The sequence below is a fragment of the Oncorhynchus mykiss genome, chromosome 13 (assembly GCF_057628025.1).
Source record: "Oncorhynchus mykiss isolate SJ-2025 chromosome 13, ASM5762802v1, whole genome shotgun sequence".
NCBI lineage: Eukaryota > Metazoa > Chordata > Actinopteri > Salmoniformes > Salmonidae > Oncorhynchus > Oncorhynchus mykiss.
In genome coordinates, this window is record NC_143034.1 from 65,892,492 (window position 1) to 65,912,958 (window position 20,467).

The window sequence follows — 20,467 nt, forward strand, 5'->3', positions numbered from 1 at the left end:
TGTTGTTGATGTTTGTTTTATGATGATTACAATGATTTTTACGGATGTTTTTTCAAAGGCTCCATGCAGTGTTTAGCTGCTCTCCTGTCCCCTGCTCTTACTGCTCGGAAGCAGAAGCTAAAATACTTCTGGTTCGACGCGCACCTCAGCAAACGCAGCCCACCACAGGAATGTTATGGATACGGACACTGCAGATCTCAGTGGGGGTGGTTCATTTGGTGTGGTTGTTGGACAGTCAGTGTTTTGGTTCAGGAGCGGACCTAATGGTTCTAATGTATAGTCAGATCAGGTGTGAGATTGAGGGTATCTATCTACCCGGCCGGCTCTGCTCCCCCTCTCTCTCAGCCTCTGCTGCCCAGCCCACCCTCTCTCTCAGCCTCTGCTGCCCAGCCCACCCTCTCTCTCAGCCTCTGCTGCCCAGCCCACCCTCTCTCTCAGCCTCTGCTGCCCAGCCCACCCTCTCTCTCAGCCTCTGCTGCCCAGCCCACCCTCTCTCTCAGCCTCTGCTGCCCAGCCCACCATCTCTCTCAGCCTCTGCTGCCCAGCCCACCCTCTCTCTCAGCCTCTGCTGCCCAGCCCACCCTCTCTCTCAGCCTCTGCTGCCCAGCCCACCCTCTCTCTCAGCCTCTGCTGCCCAGCCCACCCTCTCTCTCAGCCTCTCCCTTCCCATCCCCATGTTGTCCACTCCACACACACACATACACATCCTCCACTCCAGTCAGGCCTCACTCACACTGGTGCTTTATTTTCCATAGGCTGTCTAGGAGCTTTCTGGCAGAATGAAAAGACAGACTCCTAACCACTATCCCGTCACCCTGAATACCATATAAACTGACGCAGCACTCGATTTCTATGCAAAGACAGAGGTTCGCGCTCAGAACCATCAACCATCAGTCCACCAACCATCTGCCAATTGTCTAACCCCCTCCTTTCCACCCCTCTGGCATTTTTTCATACCAGCCAGCACTGGGCAGACTCCCAACTACCCTCACCACTGTCCCATCACTGTGGTGTGTTTGTAATTCAGTCTCACTGATATCCCTCATACATACACACCTCAGGAGGACCACCGAGTGGACTCTGCTTTCCCCTGTTGGCGCTCTAGCATTGTGTAAAGTACATCTGTAAAGTACAGTTCTTCATTGTGATGATTTCAAGAGCTTTTAGGTAACACTAATAATGACCTGCTGAGTGGTATGAGTGGTGGGGATGGGGGTTTCTGGGAGTCCTTACTCATGTGTCATGTGCCAACTGGACTAAAATATATACTTCAGCCCTGCCATTTACCATTGAGTTGTCTCTGCTGTCAAATGAGCCTTCAATTCCCAAGATTCAGTAGTTTTGAGACTACATTTCCTCCTGAATCCTAGACTTAAAGGCACATGGGTCATGGAGGAATGTGGGGTGGGAGGAGGGGGTAATATTTGGGCCAGGACATATGAGGCAGTCCCTTGTCCCAGCTATCAAAAGAAAACAGGCAGTCTGTGTGTACTGTTGATGGGTCACATTGGGTACACCTTTTATAAAACCAAAAACATGTTATCTTTTTTTTGGGGGGGGGGACAAAAAGTAGAAACTAAAGTACAAAAAAAAGTAGTTTTTTTTAAGTCCTAAAGTATGTTTTTTGCTGTGCACTCCTTGGCTGAGAGGCCTCGTTCTGTCTCTGCAAGCCTTTCCCCCCAACTGTGGCCCTCTGACTGGGGCTTTCTTCTGGAACACTGTGTTGGCGGTGTTCGTTTCTGACCTCCAGCCTCGAGTGCACCACCCACAGAACATTGCCCCAGATCTGGGTTTTTGGGTTAGGGTCCAGGTGGGGCCCACCGTATCAGCAGGGCCAGGACACACCTCACAGTTTTGTTGTTCGGTACCAAGTCTTAAAAGGGGAACGGCCCTCTTCCAAGAGTTGTTTTTCCTACTCGTCATTGTCGTGTGACATTAGCAACAATCACTAAATGCCTGTTTCTGAAAAACCTGAATTGTTTTGCTCCACGCTGGGCTCCCCAGGCTACAGACTGGAATAGGGTCACAAAAAAGGGATTGGGGGGTCAAGTCTCAGAGGCGTCCCAGGATTCTCTGTGCAGCACAAGCACTGAGAGCCCACCTGTCACTCTACCCACCCCCACCCCTACCCCTACCCCACCTTATTGACCCACCAATATACACCATGGATGACTGGTGTAGGAAGTCAAGAGAATCTCCCCCTTTTAAATGACTCAAAGGCAACTGGAGTTTAAGCAAAGTATGCTTCTCAATCATGGAGCAGAGTAGGTTCTGGGGTAGAGACCCCATTTCAAGAGGAAAACAAATCTTCGTCAAGGGTTGAATATGCACATGCTAGTTTATATACATGTATATACATCCAAGTGTGCATATGTATACAGCTAGGTTTCTCTTTCCACTTTACCCTAAACCCGCTCTCTGCCCCAGGTCCAACCTTACCCCTATGTATTCTCCTTCTCTGTATATTTCCCAGAAGATAAATCTAATATTAACATATCAGAGTAATTCAAAAATAAAGAATAGAAATACTTGAATGAAAAGAAGCACCAATATTGTAATGTGAACACTTTGTAATACTTTTGTCTCATTCATACACTTCCTGGATATCTGAGAATATCTGTTCTGAGTGAACTAAATTAGAAAAATGAGGATTGTTAAAAACAAAGATTGGTATAAAAAAAAAAAAAGGCTAAATGACATCTGTTGTATCTGAGTGTTTGCACAAGGTTGCCTGTACTGTATGATTCATGGGTGGGTGGATGGATGTGTCTGTTTGACAGACCGTGTGTATGAGGTTTCAAACGATTGTGAGCCTGTGATTTACAGCGGGAATTATCTCCGCTTTTTCATTTTATTTCTATTCGGTATATTAGTTTTATGTTTTATTTTTGGCTTATCAAAGTATATTGTGATGTTTATTGTTATTAGACTCTAGCGTTGCACTGAGTGTCAGCCCTCCCCTCAAGCTAATCGAACAACGCCAGATAAAATACTGGGGGCAGACGGCGACTTCACGTGTAAATGTTTACTCAAGGACTTAAGAAAATAAGTGTTTTTAATCTGTAATATGTTTATATACCTTGTAGTGGCTTTCATTGTGGAATAATCCAAGAAAAAATATGGATTATTAAGTATAAGTATTGCACCATTTTTTTCAGATTATAAACTTAAAAAGTATACAAAAGCAACAAAAAAAAACTAATATTGAAAAAAGTTACAAAAAAAGTATTTTTGAAGACCTGTGGCCATAGAGTTTGGGTAGAGAGACTTGTAGCTCTCCCTGTCTATTCAGGGAGAAACCGAAGGACAAGACATCAGAAGGAGGGTTGATTACAAGGCTCACTTCAGAGGTGCCTACCTTTTTGGTTTGTTAGCTTTTGTTCAGTTTCATTTTTGTTAAAATCTCGTGCGTTATGTCTGCTTGTTTTCTGCAAGGCCACTGACGGTTTACAACCATTGTTGTTTGTCTGAAGTTCTAGGAAAATTAATTAACTGTATGAAAATGTTGGAAAAACTAAAGAAAAGGACAAATACTTCCATTTTTAAAAATAATAACAAAAACACTTTACAGAATGAAGATTTTAATATTGTGCTACTTTCAGAACTCTGGGATCCAACAGTGTTGTCATGTTATATTTGATCTTTGACATCTTTGTTCTATGTTGATTTCATGGACTATCTAAAGCCTGTGCATTTTTATTACATTTTTCCTTTGTAAAAAAAAAAACATAATTGCTCACTATCTTGCACACATAAAGTGGATCTTGTCTCAGGAAGGCCAGGGTTCCAGAGTTCCAACTCCACTCCATTTTAATGTACGAAGAAAAAAAAAAGATAAAAAAAAATGAAGCACTGAAAAACTTATGAATTTCAGAAAGAGAGAAAATATCCTTTGTTTTTAAATCCGTAGCAGTTTACAGTGCCTTCAGAAAGTATTCACAGCCCTTGACTTTTACCAAATTTTGTTGTTATAGCCTGAATTTAAAATGTATTAAATGTAGATTTTTTTGGTCACTGGCCTACACACAATACCCCATAACGTCAAAGTGGAATTATGATTTTCTACATTTCTAAATTCAATGAGTATTCAACCCCTTTGTTATGGAAAGCCAAAATACATTCAGGAGTAAAAATGTGCTTAAGTCACACAAGTTGCATGGACTCTGTGTGCAGTAATAGTGTTTAACATGATTTTTGAATGATGACCTCATCTTTGTACCCCATACATACAATTATCTTTAGTCAGCAGTGAATTTCAAACAGATTCAACCATAAAGACCAGGGAGGTTTTCCAATTCCTCGCAAAGAAGGCCACCTATTGGTAGATGGGTAAAAAAAACACACAAAAAACAGGCATTGAACATCCCTTTGAGCATGGTGGTTATTAATTACACTTTGGATGGTGTCTCAATGCACCCAGTCACTACAGAGATACAGGCGTCCTTCCTAACTGCGTTGCCGGAGAGGAAGGAAACTGCTCAGGGATTTCACCATGAGGACAATGGAGACATTAAAACAATTACAGCGTATAATGGCTATGCCAGGAGAAAACTGAGGATGGATCACTAACATTGTAGTTACTTCACAATACTAACCTCATTGACAGGGTGAAAAGAAGGAAGCCTGTATAGAATAAAAAATATTCTGAAACGTGTATCCTGTTCGCCACAAGGCACTAAAGTAATACTTCAAAAAATGTGGCAAAGCAATAAACTTTTTGTCCCTCCATATTTTCAATCACTGCATCTTGTTATGGGTATGCTTGTAATTGTTAAAATCCTATAGGAAAACCTTGTTCAGTCTGCTTTCCACTAGACTAGACACTGGGAGAGGAATTCACCTTTCAGCAGGACAATAACCTAAAACACGAGGCCAAATCTACGCTGGAGTTGCATACCGTGAATGTTCCAGAGTGGCCGAGTTAGTTTTGACTTAAATCTGCTTGAATGGCAAGACCTACAAATGGTTGTCTAACATTGATCAACAAACAATTTGACAGAGCTTGAAGGATTCTAAAAAGAAAAATGGACAAATGTTGCACAATCCAGGTGTGGAAAGAGACTTACTCAGACTGAAATGTGATTCTAGCATGTATTGACTCAGGGGGTTGAATACTTATCTAATCAAGAAATATTAGTGTTTTATTTTTCATGAATTTTGCACAAATAGATTTTTTTCTTACACTTTGAAATGAGAGAATTGTGTATATCATTGCCCAAAAAAATCCCACTAAGTAACAATAAAATGTGGAAAAAGTGAAGGCTGTGAATACTTTATGAAGGCACTGTACATATTAACCAAATAATGGGCTTTAAATGAACTTACAAAAAATGGAGTGCTTTATATACATTTTTATTAAAATTGCTTTACATTTAAAAACAAAATGATCATTTGATTTTGATTGTTATAAAAAAATGACCGTGAAAGAACATGCAAATTCTGTATGTTTTGAAACTTTATTGTATTTTCTTAGAAGTCCTGTCCTGACTGAATAAGGACCATTGTGCATTACTCTCTTTCCTCTGTCATTCTCTCTTATGTCGGATATTAAAGAACAGGGGCGATTTATTTGGAGTCGATTTATTTGGAGGATGTTTTTAAAACTAGCTGGTTGTAAAGGATCATGATCTATGCACAAGTTTGGGGCGGGGGGCTTTGATGGGTACAAGGCACATTTTATGCAGGGGTTTTGGGATCCACTGTTTTTATTTGGTTGGTAGGCCTACCCCCCCACCCCAAGACCCCAACATCCGGATTCTTTAATTCAGATTGACATCGCGCTACATGGCTATACTGTGTATTCAGATTGACATCGTGCTACATGGCTATGCTGTGTATTCAGATTGACATCGCGCTACATGGCTATGCTGTGTATTCAGATTGACATCGCGCTACATGGCTATGCTGTGTATTCAGATTGACATCGCGCTACATGGCTATGCTGTGTATTCAGATTGACATCGCGCTACATGGCTATGCTGTGTATTCAGATTGACATCACGCTACATGGCTATACTGTGTATTCAGATTGACATCGCGCTACATGGCTATGCTGTGTATTCAGATTGACATCGCGCTACATGGCTATGCTGTGTATTCAGATTGACATCGCGCTACATGGCTATGCTGTGTATTCAGATTAACATCGCGCTACATGGCTATGCTGTGTATTCAGATTGACATTGCGCTACATGGCTATGCTGTGTATTCAGATTGACCTCGCGCTACATGGCTATGCTGTGTATTCAGATTGACATTGCGCTACATGGCTATACTGTGTATTCAGATTGACCTCGCGCTACATGGCTATGCTGTTTATTCAGATTGACATCGCGCTACATGGCTATGCTGTGTATTCAGATTGACATTGCGCTACATGGCTATGCTGTGTATTCAGATTGACATCACGCTACATGGCTATACTGTGTATTCAGATTGACATCACGCTACATGGCTATGCTGTGTATTCAGATTGACCTCGCGCTACATTGCTATACTGTGTATTCCTAAACCAATGAGCGTCTTACTCTTTAGCACTGTGCCCGTCACCCCATCTGTATGTTCTGTCGTTTCATTCAGTTATTTTGTTTTTGTTGGGATGATGGGTGGGACGGGGATTTGGGGTTAGGGCTGCTTTTTGCCTTTTTTGGTTTTGAAATATTAAGGAAAAATGTCTGTACTGAGATTTAAAGAAGAGTCAGTGGCTTGTAATGATTTATTTTCTCAATGTATCTCTTTCTCCTCATAGAATGTGATTGTTTAATGACATGCACCGAAAACAATGTTTTCATGAACTATGGAGCTTCTTTCATCTATTAATAAAATTGCAGTTTTTTTCTGGTCTGTTAAAGAGTGTTGTGGTCAGTTCTTGATGTTGGTGTTTGTCAATTAGTTTGCAGATTGGAGTTTTCCCTATTAGATCCTGTTCTGAGGGCAGCACCACTAGTACACCTATACAGGCACAGTGACCTATGTACTAGCTCTCAGTCTTTTCCATTCTCATCCTGTAGGTGGGTGTGTTGGGCAACCATAGTTGGGTGACTCCTTGACACTGTAGAAAAGAGAGGTGAGGTGGGACCAATAGTTTACGATCTTGCACACACTTGAAAAAGCAATGATGACAGTCCAACTCTTTCCCACCACCTGTCACAGTGGGTTAGAACATGTATATCTACATCTGAAACTCTGGTACTGTTATTTCTGCCATCCACTCCCCCTTTAAAAAACATTAGGGGTTCGCTCAGGGCTTCAGAGTGATATGCCGGGGGCTGGCGTAGTGGTTCTCCTGTGCTTGTCTGGCCTGGGGGTTGGCGTACACAGGGGACTCTGTTTCCTCCAGGTGTGTAGGCACAGGATGGTTATTTTGGGCACTTCCAGCTCCTCGACACCCACTGTTCATTTCCTCATAGATGGGGATGGGGGCTTGTGTTTTATGACGTTTTCTCAGCTTAGCCTGAAATGGATATGAGGCATACTTTTATACTGACACATTTACTCATGACTTTATACCTGACTAAAATTAGATGTGGAAACAATGTTCATCATGTGTCTGAAAAATAAACTGAAGTAATTCCGAGAGTAACAGTTCAATTTAAATTTCGACATTAACATACTTGGTTGTGGTATGGTGGTAAGATTCGGGTTGATTAGGCTACTTACACACTCTACTGCACACAGGCAGATGAGGACGAGGAGAAGCAGGCCAGCTGCTGCAGAGATGGTGTAGATCAGTGGGGGGTAGCTGGAGCACTGACACACACTCTCTGCACAATCAACACCCACACACTTTTATCCAAATACATAGTAAGTCTAAATCCAGGACACTCCAATTAGTATGATATGTTTTGTATAGTATGTATTCATTTGTGGATGTCCATTATCCATTTCGTATGATATGTTACGAATTACAATTTGTTGTGGCTAACGTTAGCTAGGTGGCTAACGTTAGCTAGGTGGCTAACGTTAACTAGGCTATGGTTTTGGGGTTAAGGTTAGGGGAAGGTTAGCTAACATGCTATGTAGTTAAAAAGTAGTAAGTGTTGTTAATTAGTTGCTAATTAGCTAAACAAATTTAAGTTGTCCGTGATGGGATTCCAGACTGCATTCACGGTAAACGCTGCATATGTCGGCTCAATCGGAAATGACCTTTACATTTATATCGCGGAATCTGTAACACTTAAGCTTTACAAATGGAATAAATCCCTAAATCAAGGTCAGAATGCAGAGTATCTGTAGACACATCTCCGCCACACCTTAATAGCATTCTATTCTCATGCTTAAATGTAAGGTCAGAATACGTGGAGGTAACAGTGCATAAAAAGGGAATTACGTTCCATTCACTTGCATTTAACTCAGGTCGGAATTCCCCCCAATGAGAATGTGGACACATAAGATGAACAGGGCTTAAAGCCGTCACTCTCAGTAACTCTCCAGTACCACGGTTGGTGACCACTGATAGTTCCTTCTCAGTGCTATAGCCAAATCATGATCACGTACCTGTCCCGTCAACAAACAGGAAGAATTCCAGACTGCCGGAGACTGTTCGGTCAGAGGGGTCAGCTGTGTAGACAAACTCACAGATGTACAGGCCTGTGTCTGTGCGCTGAAGATGGGCTATGGTCACGTTGAGCAGGTCAGAGTTCAATCCGCCTGTGACCTTCAGACGATCTTTGTACAGCCGGTTAACCCTCACCGTCCCGGGACTCCGGTCCTTGGCCATGAACAGCACCTCCCTCTCAGGCCGGACACACCTGTGGGTCAGGTAGAGACTGACAGGGGCTCCACCTGTCTGCTCAGGTGTACAGGAGAGATCCACTGACTGCCCCTCTGAGCCCTTTATGTACATCACCTCCTGACGGGCTGGAGAGACGGTTGTGGGTTAGTGAGGGTAATGGATTAAAACTCATGCAAGTTACTCATAACCTCCATTGTGTATTAATGATAACCTTTTGGAATTTGCAGGTGATATGATTGAATGGCTAAATTAACATCAATATATTTTCTTTTCCAACAAACTTTTATTGTGTTCCTAAAAAACCTAGTTTTAACCTCAGTCCCCGGAGGAAACCCCTCAATGGAAATTCACCACTTACCAGTGCTGATCATCAGTGTGAGAATGAATATCCAAATCAAATACCAGCTGGTCTTCATGGTTTTACTTATGTATTGATCCACATGACCTGCTCTAGCATATCACCCTAATGTTGAATCATGTGAGGAGGACTGTTTCCTATAGGCTACTAAACTGTGAAGCTCTGCGGTTATGCATTGTGTACATGTATAGTTCTCCCACCTATGAGCTCAGCACAGGAAGAAGACTTGAAAGCCCCAACTGTCAACAATCTAGATGAATACATTTGAGAGGAAACAGGACCATATTTGTTGAATGGCTGTGAGCACATGCAGGAAACTGAACACTGCTGGCTCAAACTCACTTCTGAACGTGCAGTGTGGTATAACTTTTATGTGCAAATTGAATTCCAGCCTAAATATTGATATTTGGGTAACACTATACATGGAGCTATACATAACACCTTATGAAACACCTCTATGACAGTTTCAATATCATGCATAACAACCTTTATAACACATGTATTCAACATCATTTAGAAGGAGTTTTCAAAATGAAACTCACCTTAAATAAAAGTGTATTAATCCGTTGTAAAATTGAAATGTGTATCTTTACTGTCACAGTACCAAAACTCCTTACACACTATTCAAACAACAGGCTGGGAGCACAGAGCCACAATGGCAGTAAGAGATGTCAGCAGCCCCAGGTTTAGTATATTTCAAATACAAGACATAGCTGTGCTTGATTGAGCTTGCCTGGTGCCCTCTAGTCTTGTTTATATTGTGGGAGGCAACATGTCTGCCTAGGGAGACGAGGCGAGCTCTATTGACTAATCAATGGAATAGCTCCAAAAGTGTAGACCCCACATACCCAAGATTTTAAATACTATTTGAACCCAGGTCTGGATGGTACCCGAGTAATTGTTTATCATTGTAATGTGTTAGTAAGCCATCTATAGCTGCGACCTGAAGACGAGCTCCACAAACTAATGCCTATCTCAGCAGGCTAACACAATGTTGTGGTGTGCAGGAGACCTGGGCTTCAACCCATCCTCTTAGTAACACCAGTAACCATCTGGTTACTCCCACAAGATTTTTATACTAAAATAACCTTTTGTACTTTAATGAAACGGGACTTATTTTGAATAGCCCTCATAGGCCTAATGCAATTGAAGAATGACCCAGTTGTTTCTTTAAGTTTCTATTTCCTGACGTTTCTTTCCTGAAGTTTCGATTCCTTGACGTTTCTTTCCTGAAGCTTCGATTTCCTGTTCAGCACAACCCCCATAGTTTCAGTGTTGCAACATTTAGCTGTTGCAACATAATTAACTCATTAAGTACCATATCTGATTGGAGAGAAATACTTTATGACAATATGTATCAAACCGTTAAATATGTGTATGCACCAAGGATAAGATAGTTATGTTCATAATTATTCAATACATTGTCAGCCCCATAACATCACACTTACTCTTTAAAAGGATGGACTTTATTCAAATGCGCGGGGGCATTAGGACAGAGTGCATGTCTATGTGGACTGCCCTGGCAGAAGACACACCCTGTTGCTATGCCCGGAAAATAAAAGCAACCCCACTGTCAAGTAGTCACTTCATATGGTGAATACAACTTCAGCCGTCAGTTTCAAGGTGAGCAGAAGGAAATGTACTTAAACATTGTGGAACATTTGTATTTTGTAAGAAGCTAATTGAATGCCATAATAATCATAAAGGCTTTTAAAAGTGCAATGTGTGTAGGTTTAGTTGTGGATTCAAAAGAGTATAATTACTAAGGGCATAAGATTATCACAATCTACGACGTTACCATTAAACATTACCATTTCATCTCTAGAATCTCTGTATAAAACCAATACATTTTTAATGACTCACTATTTAACTTTATTCAGCTATTAAGAATGATATCTGCCTGAACTTTTAGTGAACAACATTTTTTTACGATTGTACAGAATTTAAGGTATTTATATATAAAATATAGAAACAAGAACTGGAATTGAATTGTTTATGTTTTGGAATCTGGACTCGTTAACTGAATCGTTAACTGTCGTTCCTTAATGTTTTGTTATGCGAATGATAAAAGGTGTGTAGAGAAGAGTCATTGAACTCCTGCAGGAATTATAGAGTGAGAAACACATGCAATTACATGTGTTTCAAACTTTTAAATTAAGTTCATATACTTCCAACTAATGAAAGTTAAACATAGAAAATGTTATTTTAAAGAGGAAGTTCTGAGGTTCCTGGTTGAAGTGATTGTCAAAGCTGACAAACCTGTCTTTGAACAACAATGCTGCGCTGAATATCAAGTTCATGTATGAGGGTAGATAAGAACCCACCTGAATCCCCGTTTACACCTTATGCTAACATGTGGTTGTTGTGTTCCTATCAAGGTGACCCAATCACTTTCTGATCAAGGTTTCTTGTTTCTACACATGGTATTTTATATGTTTATTAGCCATCCACCTTGTTTACAGTGTGCCTTTATTTCTTGATCCCTCCCTATATGCAAATTATTTAAAATAAATTTGTCAAAATAATGATTATTTTATGTTAATACAAATAATGATGCCTTAGGTCAAAGATGCCACCTGTCAATGATTTTAGACAGGGGTATCATGATGATTTAAATGGTTTGATCATCCAGTAAGATATGAAGAGCTGATCACAAACAGTTATTTTAATCATCTACACCTGTCTAAAAATCTAAATGTGGACAAGATCAGGACACACAATGCATGTTAGCACCAGGTATAAACAGGGCTTGAATGATTTCATTGTAAATAATTTTCCAAGTGCAAAATTATTGAGATCAACAATTCATTTTTCACTTTTGACTCAATTACCCTTCCTTTTATTTTCCTCTCTCAAAGATGCCAAAATGAACTGACATGCAGTGTCTATAAGATGGGTAAGTCAGATACATCAAACTGTCAAAAACTTTTATACTGTGTGTAGTTTTACAAAACATTGAATGAATATCTATCAGTGAAATTTGGATTCTGTTTCTGATCAATTCTATACATCAAGTAGAGATGGCCTAGATATGTTTAGCTCCAAGTTTCATCCATTTTAAATTATTGGCCAAAGTTTTATAATGACCTGGAATAAGAAAATAAAAAATGTAATGTGTCACAGTTCTTAAGCCTAGTCATGAAATGTAATCAGAGAGGAATGGCTATTATCCATCATCTGATGAATGTTTAAATGTAAATATGTAAACCGGCTATGTTGTTCATTCATGAATTGAGATGGCTTTTGCGTCCCTCTCTTTGCAACCATGAAAAACACTTTAAAATTACAAATAGTTACACATTCAATAGATCATTATTAATTATTTTCTGACTATTATTTGTATTAATTTAATTTTAATTCACTACCTTAACTGACTAAAATGAAAATAGAATTCACCCCAACCCTGATGCAAATATTGATATAACATGAACATTAAGTCTTATATGGGTGAGTATTATTTTTTACAGAGTGGAACGAATTGCCATGTGGCGAATGGACAGAATCCCATGTGAGCTCCTGGTTAGAATCCATTGGAGTGAAAGAGAAGTACATTCTGAAACTGTACGAAGAGGAGGTTACAGGACCTGCACTAATTGAGTTACAGGAAAAGTATCTACGCGATACAATTGAAATGAAAGGCGGCCAAATCCAACTAATGCTGCACAAACGAGATGAACTTTTGAAGCCAGTACCACAAAAAACAAAAGCCGTCAGTAGCACACAGAGAGATACCAGCCATGTTGAATCTAGTGCTGTGTTCACACAAGAATCTAAAGACAAAGTTTCAAGATCCAGTGAAAAAAGTGAAAGTAGACCCGTTTCCATACCAAATGAATGTGAAACAAAATCGGGCGGGGCATCTTTGCCGCTTTGTGACTTTCGAAAATTTGATGACATTGAAAAAGAATTCAGATATGTAAAAAATACAGTACTTCCACCAGAGACTGGAATTGAAGACATTATTGTTCCATGCCATGAATACAAGTCACTGGAAAATGCCCACAAATTGGAACCACAAAAACTCAAGGTCAAAGTTGCAAGTGAGGTGCTCAGATTTGCATGTGCATGCATGAATATGCGGTCCAATGGCACAATACACTTTGGGGTTATGGATAAAGTCAAAGGAATCTACAAACATGGTGAAATCATAGGAATACCAGTTGAAAACCAAGATTTATTTGTGGATGCATTGGATTACATTGAAAAGAGCTTCAGAGGATCAACGCATCAGTGTGATGCCAGGAAATGCATAAGGAACCCAAAGTTCATTGAGGTAATTGACAAGGAGGCCAGTGAAACAACCTGGATCATTGAATATGATGTTGTCCCCAAGGCAAAAATGGTAAAAGACAAACTGTACAGTGTCGCTATTCCAAAGTTCAGCGAAAAATCCAACAAAGTAATCTATGAGGAGAAAGCCACCTACCACAGAGTAGGGGCTAACACACCCCGCATATCAGAGGATGGCCTAATTCATTTCATTCAAGACCTGAGGGACAAAGATCAACAGAGAGAGGAGGCTGAACTCTCAGACAACCAAACAGCTTCTGACTGTAGAGAGGATCAGAAGAGAAAACTCTCCATCCTCCTCACATGTGGAAAAAAGTACATGGATGACTCACTGTTCTACATCATCGTGACAAACAAACTTAAACAAGAACATCTTGAGAACATCAACTTCTTGACTCACATGAATATATTTTGTGTGTTTGACTTTGACCCAGATTCTAAGACATCGGGTCTATGTGAGAAATATAAAGAGCACCATGCCACAAACCTTCATTTCCTGCATGACTATGCTAATGATAGTGGGGTGAAGACCACTGACTTCATAAACCGTTTGAAGCTCTTTGATAAACCAAGCTGGATTTTCTGCAATGGGCGAAGCGATTACCTTGGAGATGAGAAACCTTGTGATGAAAAAACCTGGATGAAAACCAAAAAAAAGCTACTGAAAAGGGCAGTGTCCGTCATCTGCAATGACATCCTTCCTAAAGGGTCATTTGTGGTGGTTTTCTTGCTCATGTCTCAGGTCGAACAGCCAATTGTTGATACATTCCATGAATTCTATGCAGAAATGAATGGTCATGACGATTTGGCTATCATTTCAGAGTCCAAAGAGAACTACAAAAAGTGGTCAAGCCTTGCCCAGGTATCTTGTAGCATGGCTGCACTCAAAGAGATCAGTATTGTTGAAATGCCACTGAGTCATGTTGATGCCACTATTCAAACTATTCAGCCTACAGTTAGTCGACCCACAAGGCGCTTACCAGTCTTCAACAAAGGCTTGTGCTTCTTAAAGCCAGTTGAAGAGGATGAGATTAATTCTTTGGACATAGTCAGTGTTGACCAGTGTGATAACACAAAGGTGGAGATAATGGACCAAGACAAAATCAACACCATTGAAAAGTATTTCTATCAAGGTGGGAAGATAGACTGGATGAATTTGTGGCTTGCAGACAAAAATCTATGTGGGGAGGTCATCAAGCGAGACGCATACAAAGAAACAAATGAAATTCTGGAGAACATTGTACAGGGTAGTCGAGTCAAAAGACCCATCGAGACTGTGAATATATGTCACCATCCTGGCAGTGGTGGGAGTACAGTTGCACGACAGATCCTCTGGAGTTGGAGGACAAAATTGCGATGTGCAGTTGTTAAACAATCAAAAGAATTCACAACTGTGTGTGAACATGCAGTGCGTCTACGGGAATATGAAGAAAAGGACAAAAACAGCTGTCTACCGGTACTGTTGCTGTTGGAAGATTGCAATGGAGATTATCTGGATGACCTTAGGCGGGAAATAGGCAACGCTATTGCAACAAAAAAAATAAGTTCCTCTGTCCTATGTTTTATCCTGCTCATCTGCAAAATGTCTCATGATCCAGAGAGAATGTGCCGAGCATTGCCGTCTCAGACCGTCGCTGTGACACACAAACTGACAGATGGAGAGAAGACTCTCTTCTCAAGGAAACTGGAGAAACTAAAGCTGGACTTTAAACCCGACTTCATTCTCACATTTGTACTGATGAGTGAGGGCTTTAAACCAAGCTACATTGAGGGATTTGTGAAAAATCTGCTGGACAAAATTGATCATTCATCTCTTATCACTCGGCTTATGAGATTTGTAGCATTGTTGAACTGTTACATTCATGACTCCTACATATCTGTGTCACACTGTGAGGCTTCCCTTGGCATAGATATGCACATGGATAAAATCCGTTACCATGCATTTCTGGACTGTCTCAGCGAACAAGCTAGACTTGTTTTCATACACCTTTCACCTTTCAAAGGAGAAAGTCCATTACACATCTCGTCCATACGGATAATTCATCCACTGGTGGCAAAGGAAATTCTGAAGCAACTCTCTACAACCTTGCCTCAAAGCATGATCGCAATGGATCTACTACAGGACAAAGTACTAATGAACCATAGGTTTGGCAAGGATGAATTTTGGAAGTTCATCCAAGTTCTCTTCATCAGACGTAACAAAAAAAGCAGAGGAGATCCTAAAGACAGTTCATTCTCTCCTCTGATTGAACATGTCAGCACTGAAACAGGGGGCATTCAAACAGCTGTTGATCTTTTGAAAGCAGCTTACACATCTTTAGGAAAAGATCCATTTGTTGCCCAGCAGCTTGCACGTCTGCTTTACACAAACACAAGATTTGAGGAAGCCCTACGTTGGGCTAAAGAGGCAAAAGAAATCCTGCCATATGATACATTTGTCCTTGACACATTAGGACAGGTGTACAAGCGGTGGTTTTATCACATGCATGACACCCTTGACAAGCAAGAATTAGTGCCTGAAAAGGTTACTGACATCATTGACACTGCTCTGAAAGGAATTTCTGCATTCCGTGCCTCAGAAAAAACACCCTTAAAAAAGACAGTCAGTCTGAACAGCTCCTACTATGGGGAGGTGGATGTTGGATGTAGACTGCTTCAACTCATATCATCAGTTGATGTTTTTTCAACCAAAGGTGGAAATTCTGAGTTGATGAAATATTTGCTGACTGACTACAAACCACAGGCAGTTACAAATCCTTGGCGGAGTTTCCACAGCCAGTTGAAAGGAATGCAAAAGAGTATTTACCATGCTCTTGAGTGCATTTCTGAAGACCTCAGTTACTTTCAGACAGACATTAGTGACGAGGAAGAGGAACTTGACACAAGAGAGCCTGAACAAGTACACAATCCAAGGAAATGGCTAACAAGGACGAGTGCTGTGTATGCTGGCTTTTTTTGTAATGTTTCTGATCTAGGCAACCCAATGCCTGACAACATTGATGCTGAAATAGCCACTAATCCTGAAATAGCCAACCCATTCCAAAGACAAATGAAAATTTACAAGCTAGGAGGAGGAAACGTCACGTCCATCCTGTCATTACTCTATGATCAGAAGACAGAGAGATCTGCTAAAAAGCTGGAGGCAATAATTGGCATGTATCCAGAAAACCTCAAAAGGAATGACCTTGACCAGACAGAACTTGTCAATTTCATATTTTGTCAGATAGCTCTTGCTTGTGCTTTACCTGGCTCATCAAAGTTACTTTTACCTCAACAACTCCAAGATCTCAGCATGAGATTTAACACAGAGGGAAAAAACATGTCAACAGCTAGTGCTCTCTTTCTTCTCTTACTTCTGCTCTGGCCAGAGGAGCCAAGCAGAGAGAACACTAATCCAGCTCATAGCCAAGTCCTAATGTCAGCAATTGATGCCCTTCAGAGACTTTATGAGCTCAAAATTCAACATGTTCCTCCAAGGAAGAGTAGAATAGCGACCCACTTCTTTCTTGGAAAGGCAAGGGGTCTATACAAGATTGTCCACAAGGGTCTGATTGAAAAGCACATAAAAGGAAATCTCAGTGAAAGAAGAATGAAGTGGCTCGGAGGTGAGGTGTGGACAACCCCCGAGGTTGTACGATTGCTGAAACGTGTTGAAGGGTGGACAGAAAATGGACACCTGTTTGTTCAGGGTACAACCAAAGGGAGCAAGATCAGGGTCATTCCACGGTATTCAGCCTCTCTACCAAATGCAAACGAAAATGTCACTTTCTACCTAGGCTTTTCTTTTGATGGGGTGCTTGCTTTTGACATTCAAGTTTTGGACTAATCTAACAGGTCTAAGGATTAATGCTACAAACCACAAGCATTAATACAAAATAATCTCCCAACGTGATCGCCTACTACATTATCTAAGAGCTGTTACGAGATATCGCCAGTCAACAGTGACACTGCTGTTTTATCTGAGTTTGGTATTCTATTGTAGCAGTGAGCCAAGTGAGGCACTGTTTCCTACGCACTGCATGGAGTTGTATGCATGCAATCCTGATGATGCTGAAGTAAAGACACTTATATGAACCATACCTTGCTCTTGTATTGTATAATAAGTACATAAAACATGATGTCAAAAGTCAGAACCAAAAAGATATGTCCTCAACGGAGAAAAGCATTCTATGAAGGGCCTTGCCCACAAACTAGCCAACAAGAAGAAACAAATGGCTTACCTGGCAATTCCTGTATCAGAGCCCAAGGACATGAAGAGCGATATATATGATAACTGGACATTCTTTCGAGCACAATGGTAAAACTATGAGATATCTACCTGTCTGGAAAAAAAGGAAGAAAGGGTCTGCATAACAACTCTGCTAACAGTGATGGGAAAGGAATGCCACCTGTTACAGCGGCATCTGAATATGCCTGAAGCAGAGAACGGACTTGTAAAAAAATATTGAGGCGCTACAAAAACAATTTCAACCATCCAGAAACATAATCTACGAGAAGTACGTGTTCAATGCTTCAATGGTTTCTGTGTTTTACATTGTAGCCATTACCATATATATGATTGAATATTATCTGCTGTTGGCTTGTGTGGATGTATGTATGTGTTATGCAACATAGCTGACTTGAAACATTGTTAACAGTTTCAAGGCCATGGGACTTTCTCATGATGGAAAAATACAGAATAACATAAAAACGGACACATACAGAACGTAGTGTAGCAAACCACAGACTGTTTTTGTTAGAACTCAAACTTAACAATAACAGAAACCCGATATGTGATAACGGTATCTAGGGAATGAGCGCATAGATACTCGACACAGCAAGTTACATCTATCAACAGAAGCGCCAAGAGGCGGGGACCCGCCTGAGCGCCTGCAATAGGCTGAGCAAGTTTAAACCACGCCCAGTCTCTACTGTGATAGGCCAACAGACGGGTTGGAACTGTCTATCACAGTATAAAGAATACTGTTTTACATACGTCTTGTCAGTTCTCTGTTTTGCCCTGCGAGGTGGGACAGAGAGCCCGTATATACGAAAATTGCATTTACCACTTATTGCTTAGCTAATAAAAAATACATAGTATACAATCGGTGACTCATTGTCATATTTATCCTGATACCAGATTCGAATTGACGCAACTCTAACAAAAGTCAATGTGAAACAGTAAAGCAGTACATTGCAAATCGTAGGGAGCTAGCAGACACGTGGTTGTTGGCGCATTACGAAGGGAACTAATCCATGACAGGCTTGTCATTGTCACTAAGAATCTTGGTGTACAAGCATGCATGCTCCGAGAACCAAAGCTCACACTGAACAAAGCCATTGACGTGTCGTTCAAGTGAACAAGCACCAATGCAAATCAAGAAAATGGGAGGAGGTAAACCAAAGACTGTAAAATAAATTATACTGTACCTCCCAGGAGCGATGTTCAGAATCAAAAGGCCAAACTTATGGTCACAGTTTACAGGGGTTATTAACAAAAATAGACAGACAAAAGACTCACCCAGTCATTACTGTAGTTCAGTACATGCCAAAGCCAAATGCCCAGCATTCTGTGTCACCTGTAAAGCATGCTGCAAACAAAACCATTTTGCCAGAGTTTGTAAACAAGCAAACCTCAACTCAATCTAGTAGAGGAATACAATGGGTCAGATGACCAAACAGCAGAAGTGAATACAGCAGCCTTGCCTATGCAGCAGCTACCAAGACGGATACATATTCCACTGGAAGAAAATATTACAAAGGCCAAACATTTAATGACAAAATCATCACAAAAGAGCTAACAATGTGGATCAGCAACATGGTCGTCATTGAAAAGCCAGACAAACTACGAATCTGTATGTACACCCAGTGCATTCAACCTTACTGAGATTGCACTACCAGATGCCCACCATAGAAGAGATTATACCAGAGATATCCAAAGTATTCTCAGTACTCAACACCAAAGATATCCATTGGCAAGTCAAACTTGATGAAGCGGGCAGCTATCTAACAACTTTTTGGACACCGATAAGCAGGTATAGATGGCTGTGAATGCATTTTGGAATCAAGCCAGCAGCTGGAGAATACCAGCGCAGGCAGCGTGAAGCACTACAGGGACTAAAAGGATTGAGTGTCATCGTAGAGGATATTCTACCCTATGGATGTGGCGGCACAAATGAGAAGAAGTGAGAACAAGCGACTGCAGATCCCAACAGAAACCACACAGCTCTCCTGCAGAGAGCCAGAGATATCCATCTGAAGTTGAACACAAACTCAGGATAAAGCTACCTAGTGTGCTGTAGCATGGGTCATCTTCTCACCACAGAGGGCCTCCTATAACTCCAGCACCTACAAAGAAGTACCTGGATGTGGGTTTGTTCTTCAGCTTTTGTTTGTGAACTATCTTCAAAATTCATGCCCCACCTATCTGATGTGTGGGAGTCGCTTAGACCACTGATTGACAAGGACATTGAATGGACATGGCTACCACAGCATGGCGCAGCAGTTGGGACTATTAAACAGTTAAAGTCACACTGCAGTGTGATGCCAGTGAGACAGGCCTTGAGAAAGGAAAACCTGAATGCATTTGCCTCGAGAACATTGATATGCACAGATTGAGAAAGACTGTCTCGCCATTGTTTTTGCATGTGACAAGTTTGATCAGTATCTGCTTGGCATATAGTTCGTCACAAAGTGACTACACAAGCCGCTCATGACAGTCTTCAAGAAATTCCTACTCACAGCACCCAAGCGACTGCAGAAAATGTTGCTTAGGTTACAAAGATACCAGCTCCATGTGCAACACAAACAAGGCAAAGAACTACAAACTGACTTCCTGTCCAGAACTGCTCAATCAACCCCAGAGCACAGTCAAACACAAACACCAGCCAGTCTACGCTTTGGCCCTGGCCACAACTGACCTGGAACAGGTGGATCACACAGTGATGTGAACATCTTAACTAAGACACGAGTCATGCGCAAATCAACAAAGGCTGGTCCGGAAGTTCAGAACCAAATAGGCTGTGAGTCACACTGAGAGATTTCTGGACACACAAAGAGGAGCGTATGTTTCTTTTGCTTCGGGAACAACAGTTGTTGACCTGGTA

General features: G+C 41.0%; 2 protein-coding genes across 3 annotated transcripts; one reads left to right on the plus strand and one right to left on the minus strand.

Moving 5' to 3' along the window:
• Positions 1 to 5,762: 5,762 nt before the first annotated feature.
• LOC110486908 (uncharacterized) lies at positions 5,763 to 9,318 on the minus strand. 2 transcript variants are annotated; one of them, XM_090197226.1, is made up of 4 exons: positions 9,093 to 9,318; positions 8,497 to 8,859; positions 7,660 to 7,763; positions 5,763 to 7,453 (listed from the first exon to the last, which is right to left on the minus strand). In XM_090197226.1, the coding sequence occupies exons 1-4, from the start codon at positions 9,148 to 9,150 to the stop codon at positions 7,241 to 7,243; spliced, it is 738 nt and encodes a 245-aa protein (XP_090053352.1). In that variant the 5' UTR covers positions 9,151 to 9,318; the 3' UTR covers positions 5,763 to 7,240. The 2 variants fall into 2 exon arrangements, with proteins under 2 accessions (XP_090053352.1, XP_090053353.1); XM_090197227.1 differs by having other exon boundaries at positions 7,660 to 7,709; positions 9,093 to 9,291.
• Positions 9,319 to 10,564: 1,246 nt separating this feature from the next.
• LOC110537859 (sterile alpha motif domain-containing protein 9-like) lies at positions 10,565 to 18,466 on the plus strand. Its single transcript, XM_090194470.1, has 3 exons — positions 10,565 to 10,715; positions 11,951 to 11,988; positions 12,560 to 18,466. The coding sequence occupies exons 2-3, from the start codon at positions 11,985 to 11,987 to the stop codon at positions 17,206 to 17,208; spliced, it is 4,653 nt and encodes a 1,550-aa protein (XP_090050596.1). The 5' UTR covers positions 10,565 to 10,715; positions 11,951 to 11,984; the 3' UTR covers positions 17,209 to 18,466.
• Positions 18,467 to 20,467: the final 2,001 nt, after the last annotated feature.